This window comes from Lissotriton helveticus, chromosome 1_1 (genome assembly GCF_964261635.1).
Source record: "Lissotriton helveticus chromosome 1_1, aLisHel1.1, whole genome shotgun sequence".
Taxonomy (NCBI): domain Eukaryota; kingdom Metazoa; phylum Chordata; class Amphibia; order Caudata; family Salamandridae; genus Lissotriton; species Lissotriton helveticus.
Window position 1 is genome coordinate 608591899 of NC_136057.1, and position 23254 is coordinate 608615152.

A 23254-nucleotide genomic window follows, 5' to 3' on the forward strand; every position below is an offset into this window, starting at 1 on the left:
GCACATCTGAAATGGAGTTAAAATCCCCCGCCAGCAATATAGGGCCCGCCAAATAATACGCCAGTGAGCGCGACAAACCCTCAAAGAAATGTGCCTGATCAGCATTGGGGGCATAGATGTTGCACAGCACCACTTCCCTACCACACAGCCTACCTTCCACCACTACATAACTACTTTCCGGGTCAATCTTCTGACTCGTGACTTGGAATGGCGGTCCCGCTCTGATCCATAATAACACCCCTCTGGCAAATGCTGAGTAAGTCGTGCCAAACACCTGACCCCGCCACCTCCTCTGTAACGCCCCACATTCCTGCTGTGTCAAGTGAGTCTCTTGAAGCATCGCTATCTGAACGCCCCGCCTCACCAAGTAGGCATGTACTTTGTGGCGCTTAACCATAGTTCGAATAACCCGGACATTCCATGTGACACATTTCAAATTAGGTAACGTCCCCATAGAGCATCAATCCCAACAGTGGCGCTCGCCAAGAAATGTGACCCGCATCGCAGCAATTGTGCAACCCCCTCAAAACATACCCCGCAACTCCCATCCCTCCCCTTCCCAGGACAGGGCCTAGTAACCCAGCTTCAGCCCCGTTCCAAACCTCAAACACCCAACACATCACACTAATCTGTGGTCGACACCACAGAAGACCTTAAGGGTCTAAAGAGGACTATGGAGCCCCGAACCAGGACGACAGAGCAACCACCCCGCGCCCACAGCCCCATGCTGCTAATGCAGCCCCATACCTGGCAGTCCAAAAGAAGTCAGGAGCGTCCAGGCCTTACAAAAAGTTCAGCAGCCACGAGCTTCACCCATTAAAGATACCATCTGATGTTTGCGGGGTAACCTCCGGCCCCTGCGCTCCTCCCACCTCCGAGTCTTCGTCGCCGGTCTTCTCACCTTCACCTTCACCCTCCGAAGCCGAACCCCTGGAGGCGTCCTCGCGCTGTGAGCCCGTGATGTTCGCCGTGGCCTCCAACGCACTCTGTCGATCGGCCAGCATTTGCGCCTCACGCTCGGCCCGTTGGCGCCTATTCCGGGAGCGGATGCGCTGCGACTTCCTGACCCTGACCGGTTGCACTCGATCCCTGGCGGGCCTGTGTGCCCGATCCGTCCCAGCACGATACAGTTCCAGCCAGGACCATGCTTCATCGGGTGTTTGGAAAAAGTGAGTCCTTTCATCAACGATGATCCGCAGCTTGGCTGGAAAAAGCAAGGAGTATTGAATCCCCTCCTCTCTCAGCTCTTTTTTTATCGACAGAAAAGAGGCCCTGCTCCGCTGCACCTCCTGCATATAGTCCGGAAATATCGTCACCTTGCTGTTGTCTACCTGGAAGGGCCCACGATCTCTCGCCCTTTGGATCAGCAGATCCCTATCCTTATAGTGCAGCAGTCTGGCCACCATCGGTCGGGGCGGTCGGCCCTCCAGGGGAGGCTTCGCGGGCACCCTGTGCGCTCTTTCCAGGGAGAAGAAGGGGGAGAGGCCCTCCGGCGCCACCACTGTGCGGAACCAGTCCTCCAAGTAGGCCACCGCATCACCCTTCTCAATCTTCTCTGGAAGCCCCACCACCCTCCCGTTGTTCCGGCGGTTGCGTCCTTCCGCGTCCTCTGCACGACGCACCAGAATCGCCAGTCGATGGATAACGTCATCAAGTTTATGCTCCGCCGTGACCACCGCCGGTTTCAGCTCCTGGAGCAGTAGTTCGTTGGATTTCACACGGTCAGAGAGCTTGGCGTGGTCCGCTCTCAGCAGGCCAAGCCCGGACGCCACCTGCGCAATATCCTGGTGCAGCTCATCCTTGGTGGTAGTGATCGCGGCCAAAATGGCGTCAAGACGGAGGTTCAGCCGCATCTCCTGCGGCGAGGGCCCTGTTGGATGATCGCCATCTGCGGCCTTGGACGTCCCGTCACCTCGCTCAGGAGGCGCTGCGAGGCCAGCTCCTTGCGCGGCCATCTCGACAACGGGAAACGTGCCACCAATGCCGCCTCTGTCAATGACGGCCGGCGGCCGCAGTCCGTCCGTCCTTCCCGCCCCTAGGGCCACCTGGCGTGTCCCAATGGCAGGTCACAAGGTGCGCAGCTCCCCGATCACCAGACGGCGCCAATTGTCCTTCCCTGCGCTCCGTCGTCAGCCTCCAGCCCAGGAATGGACCCCGCGCAGCCCCACCGAGATCCTCAGTGCGTCACCAGAGTGCGGAGGTTAGGGGTAGAAGCCCCCTCAGGAGACCGATAGTCAGGGGTCGTCCCACTGAGCAGGTGGAGCCCACCGCCCTCGGCGGTACTGATCCGCGCGGCCACAGCGCACTGCAGGGTCCACACACAGCCTGGTCGGCCTCACCCACTCCTGCCTCCGGCCGGGCCTCCAATCGCTCCGGGCAGCCGCCCCCCCAGCACACGGCCAACTCGCCGTTCCACACTATGTCCTGGTAGCCTCTGCTGCAACACCCTCAGGGATGGGTCGGCCACAGATATCAGCAGCGCCGCCACCGGCGCAGCGCGAGTGATGGCTTCACTCCCCCGCCGTCCGGGCCAGCAGGTGGGGGAGGGGCACCGCCCGCGCTAGGGCAGCACCGCTGTCCTTCTCCTTTGCTCCGGTCCCGCTCCCCAGGGTCTCCCAACGGTGCTCCGCTTCACAAGGGCCCCCAGGCGCCTCAAACCGCGCCGCACCTCACATCGCTCCGCTCTCCGAGCCCTGGCTCTTGTGGCGCCGCCATCTTGCCTTTGTTCCTCGGCTACTCCGATCGGGACGCCAGTACCGTCCGCCTGCAGCGCCCCGGGACCCGACGGGGTACAGACGCTCCCCGCTGGTGCAGCGATCCCACCGGAGGCCAGTGCCAGCCGCCAGGTAGTGTGGGGCTAGTTACACCAGGATGAAAACGGGACTCGGCGCGGAGCAACTCGCTCACGCAGCCATCCCGGTCGGCGCCTAAACCACGCCCCGTCATGCCTATAGCACTTGCCAGTGTTTATTTTGTATTCTACTCTGTTTCTCCACGTGACACTTCTTTTAGAACTACTGGCATCTAAAGAGCCATTTCATTGAAAGACTCCACTTATGCACGTTTTTCTGTTTTTTTTTTACTTGCATGAAAAGTTGTTAATCAAAATCTCAAAGGCTATCTTATAGTGAACATCTCTTATCGGTCTAACAAAGCCTCTGTCTAATGTTTTATTTTGCTGCTTTTGTATTTCGGTAGCTTGCAGATCAGTTTTGTAATGCAATTGGAGTACTACAGCAGTGCGCACCACCTGCTTCATTCACCAACATTCAGACAGCGATTAATAAGGACCAACCCCCTAATCCAACGGAAGGTAAGCAGGCCAGCTTGATGTTCTGTTGCGTGTCCGAGGTAATTCTACTTCAGAGAGCATTTAACTGAGACAGTTAATGTAGACTGACAGGTTGCTGCATCAAGATGTCGTTCTTGCATAAATATTTGCAATCTAATTGTTAATTTGAAGCTCTAAGATCAAAAGATGGAATACCGATTGCAAAGTATTGCACGCAAATATGTGTAAAATAAATATATCTCTTTTGTGAACTTATTTCTGTGAATTAATTTTAACATTGAGCTCTTGGCATGGTGAGTCTTACTGCCTGCAGATGTAACTGGATTCCCTTACATTATTGGGCAACCAGAAAAAAACCTCACTGTATGTGGATGACCTTCTGCAGATGACCTTCTGCTGTACCTTAACATAGTACATAATATGTGTATTTGTAAAGGACACGTTCCACCAGAGGGTATCTTGGTGCTGAATAACGGATGTTTATTGTTACCCAACTCAATGCTACTAATTTTTTCGACCTCAGAAATATGAAAACATGAGTGGGCCCACCGGGATTTATACCTGTGACCATTAAGTCAAACCCAGGCCCCTACAGTGGAAGCATTCGTCCACTAAGCCACCAGACCCGGTAAGATTTACAGGATTACCCGTTCCATGTTCTAGAATGGGATTGGGAGCGCACCCCAAATTGCACTGCAAGCTCTGAGGAGATCAGTATACAGTGGGGGATAGGAGTCCCGAATATCCGGGCATACTGCTGGCGTTTTTGGCTACAAACTGTTAATGAATGGGGGTTTTCTCCGAGAGAGTACTACGCAGCGAGACTGGAAAAAACAATTGTATCTGAAAATATCCTCCCCAGAAGACTTCATTTCACTTCACTCTACCTTGCTGATCACTCAGAACTGGTTCACTGATCACCATCCCATGCTCAATACTTCCAAAACGGAATTCCTCCTCTTCGCTCCTCCTAATCACACCCTGGATGAAGCATCTAACAGCCTTCAACTGTTCTCCTCACATTGATTCCGCTAAATCCCTTGGAATCACACTAGACAAACACTTGAATATGCAGAATCATATCAGTAATGCCACCAAGGGAACTAAATACCAGACTAGTAGACTAAGGAAACTCAAACCCTTCCTACCACTAAACGACTTTAAGTTGGTGGTCTAAGCTCTTGTATTGCAGAGGCTAGACTACGTATGCTCCACTCTTTGCGGTCTACCTAAATGCAATTTAGCCCCGCTAAGGGCCTCCTTTAATGCTGCGGCCAGACTGATAACCGGTACAAAAAGAAATGATCCCAGATCCCCAGCCCTAAAAACCCTAAACTGGCTGCTATACGAAGCAAGAATACAGCTAAAGATTGCTTGCATGAGTCATAGAGCCCTACATTTCAAGTCCCCCATATAAGCGCTTAGAGACCTCTGGGTTATAGTGCGCTATATAAATCAAATAAATAAATAAATAAATATATCTGGCACAAAAGCTAGAGATCTCAGTGGGATGCAGACCATCACGAAGTGCAAGTTCACTGTAACTGAAACCACAGATTTTCCACAAAAGGAGAACGTGCTACAGAGCCTTCTCGGGTTTCGCCCTGAAGATCAGGAACTCTATGCCACCGGATGTCCATCAAATCTCATCTACCATTTCATTAAAAACAGAAGTGAAAACAATACTAATGAACAAGTTTCCGCCCTAAGATACTTAGGTTCTATTGTTTACTTACCTACCCACTATTCCTATGCCCTGAATGACCATGCAACCATGAACTCAAACTTTACCCTGCTACTCCCATATATGTAACAAATATCTTTCCTTACAACTGTATACTACCTACCCTATAATATGAAGCGATCTAATACCCTCTGTGGTCTTATTTGCGCTAAACTAAACTTTATAAAATAAATAAATGACTAGAAAACCACACCTGCATTCATTATCATTCATTATCTATATGGTAAGCACTATAGGAGATGATGCCTGCTAGAGCCCACTCAAGTGACCTTGGATTCATCGGACAAAGCCACTAAATATCTGGTTTGGCAGGGAAAGGTGATAAAGTGAACCACCATTGTGGAAGGGACACACATTGGAAAATATTCTGAAAACTGTCTGGGTTCCGCAAATAGGATGATAAAAACATCTCCACGATGGGGGGGGGGGGAGTAATGTTCCCAGAGGAGATAAAATCCTTTGAGATCCAACAACTAAAATATGAACTGAGACCGGCTCGGAAATATAAGTACATACAGTTGCAACATGCACTATGAGTTGCGAAGTTTGACTGGGAAGAGGTCATGGATTGCAGTTCTCCAGAGTAGATTGCTATAAATGGAGACCACTTTTAGGGTATTGTAACAAATGTATATCTTCTGTCAATTGATTTGAATAGAAGGTACCCAAAGGGATTTTTCTATTGACAGAAGTGTCTTTTCCTGGTGTCCTGTCCCTTTGGCGAGTGGGACTCCTCTCTCTTTATTTTGAACAAATATATCACCATCATTAATGATAAACCTGATCCACTCAAAAACTCATGAGGCATGGAAAAGAGATATTGGCCCCTGGAAGATGTCCATTGGGATACACTGTGGAAAGGTACTGATCAAGTCCAGACTGAGTTTAGTTCAATGAAATATCCTACATAGTATTTATACAACAGGAATAGGCTATTTAAAATGGGCAGGGCTTGGAGCTTTGTCTGTCTGAGATGTAATGCAGCTGAGGGCATATTCATACATAATATTGGAGTTTCAAAATCCCCCAACACCTCTGCCCCCCCATCTGCAAATATTGGAGCAAAATTCCCAAGGAGCTAGAAGCAATAACAGATATAGATATCCAGTTAACACCTCCATTTATCTTGTTAGCTATTCTATGCGATGTCGTCGTTACATGGTCTAACCTATTATTTTGTAACTTGGACTTCATGGAAGCAGAAAGAGTGGGCTATATTGGAAGGGGTTGCCCAGGGAAGGTTAAAAAAAAAATATATATCTGGGGGGGCTGGAAAGAACCCAGTGGGTTAGCGTGGGAGAGCTCAGTAACAATGTGCCATAACTTGGGTTCACCGAAGCAATCCGTAGATAGAATGGATCAGTAGATCGTTATGATGTCCAAAGTAGAGTTTCCAGAAGCACTGATAAAGAAGGGAGGAGAAGTGGGGGTAAATAAGGCCCAAATGATAGCTGGAAGGATTGTACTCGGCTGCCTGACTACTCTTTCATATCTACCTGCAAGACCATATTTCCCCTGCCGTGAAAGCCTTGCAGTGGTTACCGGTGCCAGAAGATCCACATTCAAGCTGCTTCGTATCACCAACAAAGCGGTACATGGAGTTGGACCCCTCTTCATCAGGAATAAAATCACCAAACATATTTAACAAAGGAACTAGAGTGGCAACTCCCCGCAAAATCCCAAGATATAAGAAAAAAACCATGGGTGGCACATCTTTCTCTGTTCAAGCAGCCAAACTATGGAACTCTTTACCCCCAACATAAGATCCACAGACAACCACCATATATCCAGAAAACTACACAAGAATTAGCACTTCCCCCCCAAATAAGCACCATATGCAAACAGAAATTAACAGCATATCTCTCTCTATATAAGCATTTATGTGTACTATAGATATGCACCTATATATGTGTATTGCTTTATATAAACATGTAGAATAATTGTTTAAAAAAACATTTTAAGTACAACAATTGAAACCCAGAGTTTATCTAATGCATCTTTAATCCAAATATTCTTACTTCCTTTATGCATCTATATACGTTCCATGTACTTGGATCTATATATTTATTACTTTTTTCCTAAAAAAGCATTTTCAATGCTTTACCTTATTTCTCACCCTTTACCTCTATCAATATCTTTAATTTACATATACTCACTTCCTTTATGCATCTATATACATTCCATGTACTTATGGATCTATATATTTATTACTTTCTTCTAATTCAGCATATCCAATGCACTACCCTATTTCTCGCCCTATGCCTCTCTCAATATATCTTCTACCTCAACTCTGACTCATCTCAATCCTCTTTCTACTACTCTTTCCAATGCACTACCCTATTTCTCACCCTATACCTCTGTCAATATGTCCTCTACATCCACTCTCTCATTCATCCTAAACCCCATACCACGACTATGCTCCCCAAAATAACCCTTTCTAGACTGTCCCCATCTCTAGCTTTCCTTGCATCATCTGACACCTCTTTTACTTTACTAATCCCCCAAAACAAGTTTTTCTAAACTCCACTCTGACTCTTCCACTCCACATCCCTTTTTACTTATCCCAAGCCTCCTCCTACTGCTATGAAGTACAAAACATAAAAAGTTTAAATCCTTCACTCTTATATCCCTCCACTATCCTGTTCAATCAAAATAACAGATTAGCATGTCCTCTTCTTAAATTTCATATTTCACTATACTAATTCACCACTAATCCTTAATGGGTTCCAGAGTAGCGTGCTACTCACCGAAAAAGCGCTTCAACACCTCATCAGGGGTAGCATGCACTATATAAATGCAAACCTTTTTCCCTCTTCTATCCCTTCGCTACCCTTCTATATCCAAATAACTGAATAACATATCCACCACTCGATTTACTTTCATGTTTAACTATACTAATTCAACACAAATCCTTTATGGGTTCCGGAGTAGCGTGATACTCGCCAAAAAAGCGCTTCAACACCCCATCCGGGGTAACAAGAGATATATAAATGCAAATATTTTTCCCTCTTCTATCTCTTCCCCTAACCATCTCAATCAAATAACTTACTAACATAGCCACCACTCAAATTACTTTCATATTTCACTATACTAATTCAACACTAATCCTTTATGGGTTCTGGAGTAGTGTGCTACTCGACGAAAAAACGCTTTGATGCCTCGTCCAGGGCAGTAAGTGCTGTATAAATGAAATTACAAGACACTACAATTGTAAAATGAAAACATATTGTCAATGTGGAAGTAATTGTTCTAGGTTAAAAAAAATAGTTTAAAAAAAATGTATGTTCTGTGTTGGCAAAATCTAAAGCATAGTGTCTGTGTGGTAGCCTTTTCTGGGTTTATAATTTCATGGAAAAATGATCATGCTGAATGTTTTTGATGTGAGATCCAATAAATAAATGCTGACTTAATGATTGTAGTTGAAACGACGTATAGAAGTGTGTTTATTAATACAATTTAGTTATGCCACGTGTTTACATGAAACTCCATCTTGGATAAAATGTATGCTGTTCTGGTGCTGTTTTCGCTCCTGAATTCACTCCCTACCATCTGCTCCCTCTGCGCGTCTTCTCTCGCCACAGCTCCAAAGAACGAAGACAAGTTGATATAATTTTCTTGTTGTGTTCTGAATTAACTTTCTAGTGTTCCTAACTATAACATTTTTCCAAGGCCTTTCCACTGTAGTTCAGTTGCTGAGCCTTGTCTTATTCATTTGTGTTAAGGTTCACTGTCTGAATGTTTCAAATTAATTTAAACACCTCTGGATAGCAATAACATGGAAGATGCTGGAAGCTTTCTTAAAATTGGGACTGTTCTTATGAACCTAGGTGAGGATGCAGACCATTCTGATTAGCCGAGAGAAGTTACTTGCAATCATGCCACAGTTTGCTGTTTTACTAATTTGATATGCAAGGATTGTGTTAAAAAAAAAAACCTTGAGTTTGGAGACTAAGGAGATTATTTTAGACTTACGTTTTTACGAGAGATGCTGTCCAATTTATTTGTACTTCTAACAGAGATTTTTTAGGAGGCTTTTTGATTTTTCCACTAGGGGGGATTTTTTTTCTTGGTTTTTGATGCTTACTTGGTACTTAGAATTATTTCTGATTTTGATTACTCTATATAACTCTGCATTTAACCCTTCATGGCATTTATTCTGTAACGCTTGATTTTGAGAATTTTGTAATAAAACCCTTCTGTACTCTGATATAAAACTCATGTATTGAGTGGTCACTGATTACTTTTGCTACTCTACTAAATTCATGTTGGGGAGGGTGACTTTTTTATTTTATTTAGACACGATCAACTTAGAGCAAAACTGCCTGGGGTAAATTGTGGGGTGTCTTAAATATTGCAAAGTGTAAAGTATTCTGTCATTCTTTCTAATTTTACAACATGCGAACATGACTTTGGCAGATGGAAGAGCATTTTTTGTACTTTGAATTAGGCGGGGTAACTCTCTTCTGGCCCATTTTTTATTATACCAATAGTGACTAATACCATATTATTAACTACAAGTGTGAAAACAAAGTGCCATCCGTCACTGCGAGCGTGGGTTGAGCAGTAGCCGTAGGCAGTGAATCTGTGATGGCTGGAGATACTCATGCCAGCCATCATACTGTATGTAATTAATGGCATAAGGAGGTGCCCAAGACTAAACACTTGCAATGGCACAACGGAGGGAGCCCACTGCACATTTTGCATAAAATTGGGTCAACTTCTTGAAAGTGTCTAGCTTCATAGTCTAGATCCATATTGTTATGTTACAATAATGATTCTCATTAAGCGCAAACTATTACTTACAATGAGTTCCTGATGCTGGCTTTGAGGCAACGTTGCATACGTCACATCTCTGAATTATTCTTAAGTCAAGGTTTTCAAATCCTTTGAAAAGTAAAAGTGCCGAGTTCTTCCATTCCATTTTAGACTTTATCTTGGTGAGCACAAGATTGAGTACTGGCCGACCAGAGTTGGCGATCAATTTATACCACTGAAATTTTGCCTGTGGGGAGAGCGTCCCTCTTACTTGGGCTGCATGATGCACTAGGCACAAAGGCTTAAATAGAATCCTTTTCTGCATAGGCAGCCAGCGTAATCTGTGTCTGAAAACAAACATGTGTTTCTGTCTCCTAAATCCAAATATCAAACGGACAACTGAATTCTGTGATACCTGAAGTTGGGTGAACCCAGCTTTTGGAAACGTCAAGATCGAGCCTATTGCAATAATCCTGTCTTGACAGAATGAGTGTTTGTGCAGCTAATTTGCCACTCTTTAGAGTTGATAGAGTCCAGAACTGAGCAATCTTCTTCAGCATCTTAGGATGAAAGAATCCTGGTGACATTATTTTTTTTTTAACCTGGGACTCAAAAGCTAGCTCCTTATCTAAATAATCCCCAAGGGTATTTACTACTGATTGCAGTGTTCGAGGAGTTCCAAACACCCTGGCTCACCAATAATCTGACCACATAGCCTTATTCTGGTCAAAGACTTAAACTTTATTCCTGCCTGAGTTGCGTTTCAAGGCATGGTTATGCATCCATTTAGCTGCAGTGGCAATACCGTTCTTATATTGCATGGCATTTAGCATCTCTTCACCATCAAGTCTAAGATGAAACTGTTTATTCATGTACATTGCAAAACTATCCAAAAGACCTAATCAGTTGTACCACCGGGGTGACCTACACATTGAAAAAGGGTCGGACTTAATGAAGACCCCTTAAAAGATTGTGTTCAACTGGAAGTAATTCAGGCATAGTTGAATTGATTCTCTCTTTGCATGTGGCTCTGAAGATAGAATGTTAACCAAAATAAGACATGCCATCTGACAACCTTCTCATGAAGCCTATCAAGTAGGATCCTATGAGAGCTGGTGTTGAAAGAGCCCAGAGATCTAGTGATATCCGAGCTGCATTACCACATTGATTCATTATCCCTCTAATCCCATCCACCAATGATACAAGAGCAGATTCAGTGCTTTGCATAGCTCTCACTCCAAATTGGACAGCAGCGTCCAGTATGTTATAGGCGTGTGTATGTATATAAGTGAAAAGAGTGGGGTTCGCATACATTTCTAACAGCTTCACATATGTCATGAGCATGAATACTGGTCGGTAATTAGCAGGGAGAGCTGGGTTTGATGTAGGTTACATTAAGATGGGATATTAACAATCTTCTTCGAGATCCGAGACCACTGCAGAGGTTAATGAGATATTACAAAGTTTCATCCGGATTGGTCGAGGGAAAAGTACCACCTAGATGCTAAAGTTGTTCAGGGCTAGGGCCCTCAGGAGATCTGGGCTTCACCAAAAGCAATAAATACTCACAACCTATTCAAAATTTTACTCATCTACCTTATTGAATCTTGTATCCAGGGCTAAGCTCCATTTGTCTTCTGGGTCTTAACGGGAATGAATGTATTGCAGGTCTTAATTATAGGATGAAAGAAAGTTGCAGTCCTATCATTCCCCTCTTTTGCGAACTGGATGCTTAAACTTACAAAGCTAGGGTTAATATGGGTATTGATAATTTAAAATAACTCAGTAGTTGGTTTGGGAGAGAGTGGGATATGGTCCATGGAATATACTTATGTCTTTTAACCGGCTCAATTCATTTTTTCTGTCTACAAAGAGCCACTCTATTAGATTATTTTCTCTGATGCATAGTACCACGCCAAGTTCTTTGTAATTTCTTACAATTTTGCCTGGCTTGGCATAGTTCCTCTGAAAGCAAAGATAATTTGTTCTGTGGCATCCCGACTCTTTACTAGTGGAACATTGTTGCGGTGATCCACTTATTCACTGAATCATTTAACACTTCCACGTCAGCTTTCTCAAAATCAAACTGTTTGGCTATCTCTTCCAAGTAGCGACCCAGCGGTGTTATTTTAAGCCAATTTCTTTTGTAGTTCTCTGTAGCCTAGATATTCTTTCATGTACAACTACATCCTAGAAAATGTTAATTAATTTGTGATCTGTCAAGGTAGAGCAATACACTTGGTCTTTCTTACAATCCATTTGGTTTGTTAACAAATATTAAATCTAAGGAGTAGCCCTTAATATGAGTAGGGTCTGAGATAAAGTGTTAAGTTCTAGGGCAAAGTATGCTTCTAAAAACTGACCAGAACCTCCATGAGAGGGGCAGTCTACCCAGCAATTAATATCCCCTAAAGCTGATAAATTAGATTAATTTAAAACAATGTGGGATAAAGCTTCAGTGAAGTAACTAATAAAATTCCTGGTCACGCCCTGTGATGTATTTCCTATAACCATTTTGTGTGTGGAAAACAATGCTAGTATAACTTTATTGACCAGGAGTTCCGCTGATATAAAGTCTTCTAATGGGGTTCTGGTATTCCTAAAAATTCGCTAAAAACAATCGCAAGGCAGTCCCAACCTCTGCCCTTCCTTTACAGCAATCCTGGCTGATTATATTAGACCCAGGAGACATTGTAACACCAGAATAGGGTTGGCCCATGCCTGGAGTCAGGATCACTTCAGAAAAGGATATCTAATTCTGAGTTAAGAAGGTCTGCGACCTTTTTTCTAAGCATACGGTTTTTGAGTCTATTCATGCGAAATTTGTGCTTTGAAAGACACTACTTGACCCAGCTTTTGAAAATTAAATACATTTGAAGGAGATTGTGAAAGGAGAACCCTCCCCACCTCCTCCTTCCACCCCTAAATAGGTGAATGAAGAAAGCAAGAAGTCAGGCTTGCTTCCTTCGTTCTGTCAGGAATTTGTAGCCAGTATTATGTTTTACCTCTTTCAGAGAACACAGGTTGCCACTGCAATTCACACATCTCTATCTCCTCTTCAGTTTGTAAACTGTGCACAGTATATATGTGACCGGCTTTTAAAGTTGAAAGAAGGTCTTTAAAAACCCTGTCATTGGTTTTCAACCCTTTACATGAAGGGTTTGTGTTCCAGGTGACGTAGTCACACAGATATAACTGAAATTGCCATGTCACTCCATGTAAACAGTTACTTTAGTTCTTTAACCAAGTATTATCTTCTAAACTTTATAGTTCAAATCCTTTGGGCGACTCTTGCATAGCCAGGCAAATTACTGAACAAGCTTTTGTGTATGGCCTCTAATTCATTGCTGTAGTAGAAGATAATGGATCAACATAATCCCTTTCCCTTGGAGAGGGTGTGTTAGACCTGGCATCTTTTGGCGTGTTTCCCCTGTCTTTTTGCTTTTTGACCTCCTGGTTTTGACAATTTTTGCTCATTTAGCGTCTCTGCGCACTTTCTCACTGCTGTTCAGTGTTAAAGTGCAAGTGCTCCTACTATAAATTATGATATTGATTGGTGTTTCCATGATTGCCATGTACAGGTAGGTCCCTAGTAAGGTGCACCCAGACCTGCCACTGCAGTGTATGCACGCAGTTTTACTGCCATGTCAGTAGGTGGACCCACATGCCAAGCACTGACCTTTTATTACATGCAAGTCACCCCTAAGGTAGGCCCAAGGTACTCCTATGGCCAGGGTGCAGTGAATGTGAAAGGTAGGATATGCACTGGTGTGTGTAACGTGTCCTGATAGTGAAATGCAGTGTCATTTGTTGTTCACTATTGAAAGGCTATCTGTCCCATAGGATAGAATGGGAGATACGTTGTAACGGTGAACAAGTATAACTGCCCATTGGGACCAGATGGAGAAATCTAGTTTAGTATGCCTGAACTCGGAATGGAAAAGTGCATCTTTTAGTAAAGATGATTTTTATAATGTGTGATTGAAAATGGCACTTTTAGAAAGTATGCATTTTCTTGCTTAACCATCCTGTGTGCCTCTGCTGGGTTATGGATTGACAGTCTGGCTTTGGAGTGACAGGGGATGGGAATGTGCATTCACTGTAGACAGCCACTGGGGGTTTTGAGGTGTGTACTACCTTCCCTGGATGAGTCAGGGCTGTGCCGAATAGCCCTGAGGTGCATTTAGAGTAGTGGGAGGAGATTCCCTTGCACCTGAATAGGCCTGGTCTGCCTTACACAATGCTTTCTCCACCTACTGCCAGGAAGCTTGGCCAGAGAGGACAGAACTGGTTTGGACTAAGCACAGACTCCTCTGCCACAAGAGCACAAAGGAAAAGACTCTATAAATATTGGGGCCCAGACGTCAAATCTTTAGAACTCTTTTGAACTCTGAAACCTGCCGAGAAGAAGAACTAGAGACGCTGTGAGGAGGATCTACCACTTTGCTGTATTGGCCTGCAGTCGCTGCATCTGTCTTGGGCAGAGAATGACTGGACTGAACTTTGTGCAGCTTTTTTGTTTGAGTTCCTCCAAGGGCTTGAGGTAGAGCTTGCCCCCTGTTCAAGAAGTCTCCGGAACAGTAAAGACATCACCTTCCTCTGAGTTCTGCCTCTAGGACCACGTGTCTCAGTTGCCACAGAGGAAAATCGCAAACCGCCGGCGGTTCCGTGACCTGAAGGCACCACAGAGGGCACCGCCGCACTCTGTACTGCAGCCTTGATCTCACCGCCGACGACAACCACCGCCACAGAACTGAGGCTTGCACCACGACCTAGGGGCACCACACCGCCTCTCTTCACTCCTCCACTCTGGTCTCGCCGTTGCCATTGGCATCACCGCTGTGGTCTGCACAGTGGTCTGGGGGCACCACTCATAAGCTACAGGTCGCACCGCCCTGTCCCACACCACAACCGCAGCCCACCAACGCCAGTCCCATCATCCGCCAATCCTCGATAGCCGCAGAAGCTTGCACTGTGACCATCAGCACCGTGACGAATACTGCCCTGGTTCGCATGCAGCCCTGGACTGCCACTGAGCTGCAACCTGAGGGCACTGCACCCTGTACCACTCCACTCCACACCACAGCCTCGACGACCGCCGCAACACACCGCTGCGGTCCGCTGGAACAAAACGTACTGTTCACAAGTCTTCTGACACCGATGCCAGTCTGCACCGACTCGGTCGACATAAACTATTGGATTTGGTTGTTTTCAGCACTGCTGTAGCACCGGACGGAGCTACCGACATCAAGGAACTGCATTTTTTAAAGGTTTTTCTTGCAAGTACAGATTTATGATTATTGTATGTTAGACTTTTATCGTTTTGGTCTTGATTTACACTGAAAAATATTGGATATTTTTCTAAACAGGTGTGGTGTCCGTTTGTAGTGTTTTCACAATATTACTGTATGTTATGTGCAAATGCTTTACACACTGCCGCGAAGATAAACTTGACTGCTCGTGCCAAGCTACCAAGGGGGTGATAGAGGGTTATTTCAATAGTGTATCCCCCTTATCCTGACTAGAAAGAAGGGTCCCTACTTGGACAGGGTAACAACCTGCCAACTACAGACCCCCACTTCTAACAAGGTGTGAAAGCGCATAAGGGATGCTATGAATTATTTTCTTTCATGATCACAGTACAGCCACTGTACTAGATTGCAACACTTGAACTCTCTCCCTCTTTCCTACAGACTAAGGACTTCTGGAGATCTAACTTCACTTTTAAGACTGATAGCTAATTTATTCCTGGTCCTTTATTGAATATATGGATTATTAACATTTTACGTACCCTGTCCTTTAATAAACAAATGTGAAAAAAAACTAGAAAAGAAAGTAAAAAGAACAGCTGGTTTTGTGTGTATCGGTCCCAGAAGGGCATAGATATTTTACTCATCCAAACGGTGTAAAAAAGGAGGACTATCCAGTAGTCAGATTACCATTACCAGGTTAACTGCTGACTGTAAATTATTTCCATTTAAATTAAACATATATAAATGAATATCCTGCAAATGTTTTCTGGTATTATTTGATAATTGTACAGCACACAACAGCACACAACTCCCTCGCATCCTACTTCCACAACAAGATCGCGGACATACACAACAGCTTCAGCAACCAACCAACGCAAGCCACAACCGCAACAACGCCACCCACCACCACCCTCCGCACCTGGACTCCGATCAGCACCGAAGACACCATCCGCACAATGAACTCCATCCATTCCGGATCTCCGACTGACCCCTGCCCTCACCACGTCTTCAACAAGGCCGACGCTGTCATCGCACCCCACCTGCGGGACATCAACAACACCTCCTTCGAAACCGTCAACTTCCCTGAGAGCTGGAAGCACGCCGAACTCAGCGCTCTTCTCAAGAAACCCACAGCAGACCCCACCGACCTCAAGAACTACCGTCCCATCTCGCTCCTCCCGTTCCCGGCCAAAGTCATCGAGAAGACCGTCAACAAACAGCTGGCCGCCTTCCTCGAGACGAACGGATCCCTCGACCCCTCACAGTCTGGCTTCCGAGCGAACCACAGCACCGAGACCGCCCTCATCGCTGCCACCGATGACATACGAACTCTGATGGACAACGGAGAAACAGCGGCCCTCATCCTCCTGGACCTCTCCGCGGCTTTCGACACTGTCTGCCACCGCACCCTAGTACAGCGCCTCGGCAACATCGGTATACAGGACAAGGCACTGGAATGGATCACCTCCTTCCTCGACGGAAGAACACAGAGAGTCCGCCTACCACCGTACAAGTCAGAGGCCACCAAAGTCATCTGCGGCGTCCCTCAAGGATCCTCACTGAGCCCCACCCTCTTCAACGTCTACATGAGCCCCCTCGCGGCCATCGCACGCCAACACAACCTCAACATAATCTCCTACGCCGACGACACCCAGCTGATCCTCTCCCTGACCAACGACCCCGCCACCGCCAGAGCCAACCTGCACGAAGGGATGAGAGAGGTAGCCGAATGGATGTCGACCAGCCGCCTGAAACTGAACTCGGACAAGACGGAGGTCCTCATCCTGGGCTCCTCGCCCTCCGCCTGGGACGACTCCTGGTGGCCCCCCGCCCTGGGCACCGCACCCAAACCGACGGACCACGCACGCAACCTGGGCTTCATCCTGGACTCCTCCCTCTCCATGACCAGACAAGTCAACGCCGTCTCCTCATCTTGCTTCAACATCCTGCGCATGCTACGCAAGATCTTCCGGTGGATCCCCGACGAGGAAGACGGTCACCCAGGCACTCGTCACCAGCCGACTGGACTACGGCAACGCCCTCTACGCCGGAACCACCGCCAAGCTCCAGAAGAGACTCCAGCGGATCCAGAACGCCTCGGCCAGACTCATCCTCGACATCCCCCGACGCAGCCACATCTCCGGACACCTGAGAGATCTGCACTGGCTCCCGGTCAACAAGAGAATCACCTTCCGTCTCCTCACCCACGCACACAAAGCCCTACACAACCAAGGCCCGAGCTACCTCAACAACCGGATCAACTTCTACACCCCCAAACGCCTCCTCAGATCAACCAGCCACGCCCTCGCCGCCGTCCCCCGCGTCCGAAGAGCGACAACAGGAGGAAGGTCCTTCTCCTACCTGGCCGCCAAGACCTGGAACTCTCCCAACCGACCTGCGCCTGACCCAAGACCACCTCTCCTTCAGGAAGAAGCTCAAGACCTGGCTGTGCGAGCAGTAACGGCACCCCCCCCCCCAAACCAGCGCCTTGAGACCCTACGGGTGAGTAGTGCGCTCTATAAATGACCTGATTGATTGATTGATTGATTGATTGATTAGAACCTACCCTCCTGGATCTACGTTAGACACACCTGGTTTTATGCTTTACCTGAAATGGTAGAGCTCACGTTTTCAGTTAACTACTGCACTAAGCCATTGCTACGTACCTTTCCTGAATACAGATGTTGAAGTGGACAAAAAAGTGGTGTTGATAGATTGATGGGTTTGTCTATACTGCTTACCACCTTAAATGGAAGTCCACTCAACCTTCCACTTTCTTCTTACCAGAATGTATGCATTATGTTTGAGGAATTTGGAACCGTCCTATTTTTTATTCCCCAACCATTCAAAGGGGAGATGCGATCAACGAAATTTATGGAAAATAATATCTCCTGAGTGGCAGAAATCGAGTTATCTAATCATGCTATTTTTTTTTAAATCTCTGCTAAATGTAGCGTTAGTTCTCTGTTGTCAGACCTGTTGTCTTTAATACATTACCCATACTTAGCTCGGGCTTTGAATCAGGCCTTTGTTCATGATTGTATCCCTTTCTATCACGGTTTTCTGCTTTTGATTCAGTGCCGTCTTCCCTATTCTTGTGTTTGACCCATCCAGGAGATTTTTGCCCTGGCAGTGTGCTGATTAGGTGAGTTTTGTCCTTGCACTGCTCACCTGGGGGGACTTCATTTCTTTTGTATTAAGCACTCAATGGGAGATCATGTATGTCCTTTCTCTCTCACATGTTACTTTACCGACGTTGCCCGCTCTTTCTTTAAACCTCCCTCCCCAATGCCTCCCCAGCACTAGTGAAGCTACCAACCTTTGAATTTGACGTCACCGTTGTTTACTAGTTATAAAGGGTACAGCCATCAGTCCCTCACGACACAGTTTTCTCACACAGAACTTATCATCCGCTCTCGCATATTAGCAGCAGTCTGCCCTCCTGAGGGCTCGCGTCACTCCATGCAACCGGTATTCATGAAATAGAAGAAAGAAAAATGTGCCCCTCAGGCTGCAGTTTTCAATGGCACTCTTACACCCATTGTCATGTTTGCACTAAATACATTTGTAACAATTAATTATTATTAATTTAAAAAAACATTTTTTCCACATTATTTTGCCCATGCAGCATATCAGCCACCTGGGTTCACTCACTAAGGACCATACCATTGGTGCATTCGAGTTTTCACTCTGAGCAGTTGGCTGTGGATCAGTAACAAATTGCAGGAATAGCATTGCCCCGCCACCCTCAGTGACATTGATGTTTTTTTCAATTGGCCATGCAGAAGAAGCCACAGGCAGCTCATTGGGTGTTATCTTCCAGTATAGTAGAACCTGAACGTCAGCTGTGAGGTACCAGCAAGAATGATGCCTCTCATTGGTTGGCTTTTATGTTTTAAAAATCGAACCTTCTGCTGTTCACCCTCGCTTAACCCAGGGTCTCTGGATTTTAGTTCGATAGCCTGTTTATGCAGCAAGTGCAAAGCTATGATTGTGCTGCCTTTCCACACCACCTGCAAGAGCTGCTTCAAACAAGACCCCCACAGCAGTGACTGGTTGTATACCGCGGAAGCAGTGCCATGAACAGGCGTTTTTTACTCCAAGAGCGTCTCTCAGCCTTCTGTCAAGGTGGGGGTATGTGCTCTATTAGTCAAACCTGAGACGCTCGCTCCCCTAGTCCTGTTTTACATTTTGGTATATCTGATACCTTGCAAGAGCGGAATAGAATATTTGGATTTTGGTCTTGGAGACTATTGCCTTGTAATCTGGCCTTAGAAAGATGCGCAGTATACAAATTAAGTCGGACTTTATACTACAACATTTTAAACATGGTGGCTATCTATATTTTCGAATTGTACTATGTGATATGTAAACAGACATCAGTTATATTGCGAAATGTTTAATCACAAGATATGTGGATGCTTTGTTCCCGTCTTCATAAGTTGCCCACTGCACAAAATACTGCTTTTGAAAGTAATGCTTATATTTATTATCTAGCGAATGACAGCTCTCTGGTTCTTTCTAAATACTTTGTGTTTTGGATTAATTAAAATCCTTACACACTTATAAAGAATGCAAGGTCACAAAACACAATTAAAACCAATATTTTACATGGTCTTGAATTACAATTGATTTTGTGTGGGTAATTAATACTTGGCTCTCAACATTCGACCCTCGTAATAGAACATATATGTGTCCACCCTACCTCCTTTATTGTAAAAACTTCAAATGTTGGCTAAAAGCAAAGATATTTACACTGTGTTAGGCTGACAACTTAATATGTAATCCACTAATAGTAATGTTAGTGTCCACGCCTGCTGCAATAACCAAACATAAATGGGATAATTGCTGTATGTGCTGCTCCTCTTTTACTACACACAACTGCTTATCCATACACCATTCTTCCTCTTCAATATGTCCACACATAGCATTTGCAACAGAAATGCACCCGCTGATACTCCGGATCTATCGTAGTGACACCATGTTGATGATAAACTCTGGATGTGCATGCAATACCATTCCCTTGCTCATACTTGAAATTATTACCGGGTAGAACTCTTTATTGCAGATTGAGGATACAACACGCGGATCCAGAGTATTAGCTGGACGGTCTATCTACCATATTCTGCAAATATTATTTGCGCCTTATGGAACTCGTCGACATACCAGCCTGAGGGATGAAACTTGTTTCGGTCGGATGGACATCTATAAAATGTTTATGATGAACTTGAGATAATGAATTGAATTATAGCGGACTTTCACTTCGAAACACTCTTGAAAGCATGGAATTGTAATAAAGATGGACCTTTCTAGGTGGAGAGCAAGCATCTTAATCAAAATGCTGCCACATCGCATTTGATATCTTTTGACTAAGTTAAGACGAAGATTAGATCCGGATGAATATGGGTACGACTAGGTCTGGTAACAACCTTTAAATAGATAGGTAGGAGCTCCTTTTATATGAAGAAACCAGATTTTGGGACATGGTGGAAATTGATATTTTTGCAGCGTGAATCTTTCTGGATTCACTATGCTGTGCATTATTCCGCGGTCTAGTGGTTGGGTCCGGAATCGTAGTCTTTTTTTTTTTTCTTTTTTTCTTTTTTCAGAGCCCAGGTGGGCGTCGACGTCCCACCTTTTGGTGTCCTTCCTGTGACGTCGGCATGCTTCCTGCGGAAGCTCCCACCCTTGGGCGCCATCTTCAGATTCTTTTTTCCGCTGTTGGGTCTGGATCGTTCCCGAGAGGGCTCCAGCGATCAGGAGAGAAGAAAAAATCGAGTTTTTTGGAAGAAAAACTTTTGGAAAGACGAAGGAAGAATACACCATCGAAAGGACGACGAAGAAAGAAAAAATGTCAACGTTATTCGACGTCCAGAGGAGAACGCGCAATCAGGGGGCCCCCTGAACGCAAGACATGGACCACACACCATTCAAATTCTGCCGCAACTGGCACCACAAGTACGCGCAGAAGGACCAACACCCAGTCTGTAACCTCTGCCTGCCAGTCGACCACGAAAGCAAGGACTGCAACGCCTGCTCAGCATTCACGCCGAAGACCCTTCGAGTGAGAGAGAGGCAAAGAATAGCAAACTACACCATGCAGGGCAAGGGCCAACCACCGTCCCTTCGAGATCTCGGGCTCTCGACCGACGAGGAGGATTGCGCCGCCGAAGAAGACATCGGCTACACGGTCGCAGAGACCGATAAAAAGAAGACTACAGAAAAGGTAGGAGACTCGACGCCCCAAAAAGGCCCGAAAGACTCTAGACAGTCTGCCCAAGACTCTCGAAAAAACGAGGGCAAGACCCCGCAGCGAGTCCCAGGCCCAGCCATCCTCACAGAAGGTCTCCCTGATGCCGAGGGACTGCGACCAGCCAAAGGCGCCAAAAAGCGTCCAAGAAAAGGAGCGCTCGACTCCAAAAACAACTTCGAAGTCGACAACGAAAGACGCAAGAACAGTCTCGCCGCCGAAACCAGTCTCGCCGCCGAAACCAGTCTCGCCGCCATCTTGCACGGCAAAGAGAGCGGCACAACCACTCGACGCCGACCAGGCGGCGGAGATGGAAAGAAAGAAGAGGAGACTCGAGGCAGAGATGGAGAACATCCTGCAGCGAAAGAAAGATTTCGATGAAAAAATGAGATCTTACACAATTCCGTCGAGGCCCAAGTCACCGGTAGTACAGTTGGTCGAGGAAGAAGAGGAAGACTTCGAGGTCGAAGCAACACCAGAGAGCTTGGAAGATCTGTCGTATCAGGAAGATGATACCACCTATTACGAAGAGGAGGGAGATGACGACCAGAGGGCGTACCAAGAATCGACATACTCGGATACACAGGAGGTTGAGTGGCAGGACATGGAAGCTGAGAGTCCAGAAGAGGGAGTAGACACATATCCAGCGAGGCCCTCGCCGCCTGACGACATCTGCCTTTATAATGAAAGCAACAGCGTTCAGATTCAAGCTCGAGGAGGAGGTGCCGAAAGGGGATTTCTTAGTAGAGACACTACTCCGAATGCACACTAGAAACCAGTACTTGCCAATGCTTGAAAGCATCAAAGGACAAGGAAGAGAGGCATTCAAGGAGCCTGCGACTTGTAAATCAGTCACGCCAAGGACGGAGAAAAAATACAAGCACTCCTCAAAGGACCCACCCTACATACAGGGGACGGTCACTGCTGACTCTATCATTACTGCAACAGCAAGGAAAAGGGGCAATGTCCCAACTGCTTCAGGTCCACCCCCAGACAAAGAGAGCAGAAGGATGGACCTAACGGGAAGAAAAATCGAAAGAAATGCCGCTATGCACTGGCGCATGGCTAATTCCAACGCACTGCTCAACAGACACCATTACCAAATAATGGAAGAACTGGGACAGGTGGTGAAACACCTTCCTCAGGAATACCAACAAAGGGCTTTGCACCTGGTAGAGGAGGGGAAGAACTTGGCAAACTCTTGCCTAAAAACAGCACTGGACGGTGCAGACACTGCCAGCAGACTGATGATGCTGGGCATCACAGAAAGAAGACAAGCCTGGCTCAGAATATCAGGCTTTAAACCAGACGTGCAACACAACCTCCTGAACACTCCGTTCAACGGTGAAACACTGTTCGGAGCACCAGTGGACGACAAGCTCTCACAGCTCAAAAAAGATAACGACACCGCAAGATCCATGGGGGCCTTGCAATTCAGGGGAGCAAAGAGAGGGACCCCGTCACGTAGACCACACGGGAGAGGGGGGAACCACCCGGGAACGTCGCATCAGTCCTTCCAACATTCCCACCAAAGCGACACCCATACGCAACAAGGCCAGCAAAAACAGCACTGGCAATATCAACATAGGGGCCAGTCCTTTCGCGGGAGAGCGAGTGGACGTGGAAACAACAGGAGAGGTGGGCAGCAAACCACCTCCAAGTGACTCGGCCACATTTAGTGCACACCCTACAAAAAACTCCAAGGGTCGAGCACAAAAACAAAAAACAGGAGTGTCAAGCACCGAAACACCACGAGCACGTAACACCTGTGGGAGGAAGATTAAACTGTTTTCTCCAGGAGTGGAAGAAAATTACCACAGACAAATGGATCATCAACACAATACATTACGGGTACTGCATAGAGTTAGAAAAGACACCACCAAGCAGAAAACCAAAGAAAAGAGCACTAGCAAACAAGGAACTAGAGCTGCTTCAGAGGGAGGCAGAGGAACTGCTACTAA

General features: G+C 46.0%; 1 protein-coding gene across 1 annotated transcript in view; it reads left to right on the forward strand.

Annotated features, from left to right (window-relative positions):
• The window catches only part of MED21 (mediator complex subunit 21), an 87097-nt gene that overhangs the window by 48590 nt on the left and 15253 nt on the right, over positions 1–23254 (forward strand). Inside the window, exon 2 of the mRNA XM_078654593.1 lies at positions 3199–3313. Coding sequence (XP_078510719.1) covers positions 3199–3313 — 115 coding nt within the window. The remainder of the gene's footprint in view (positions 1–3198; positions 3314–23254) is intronic.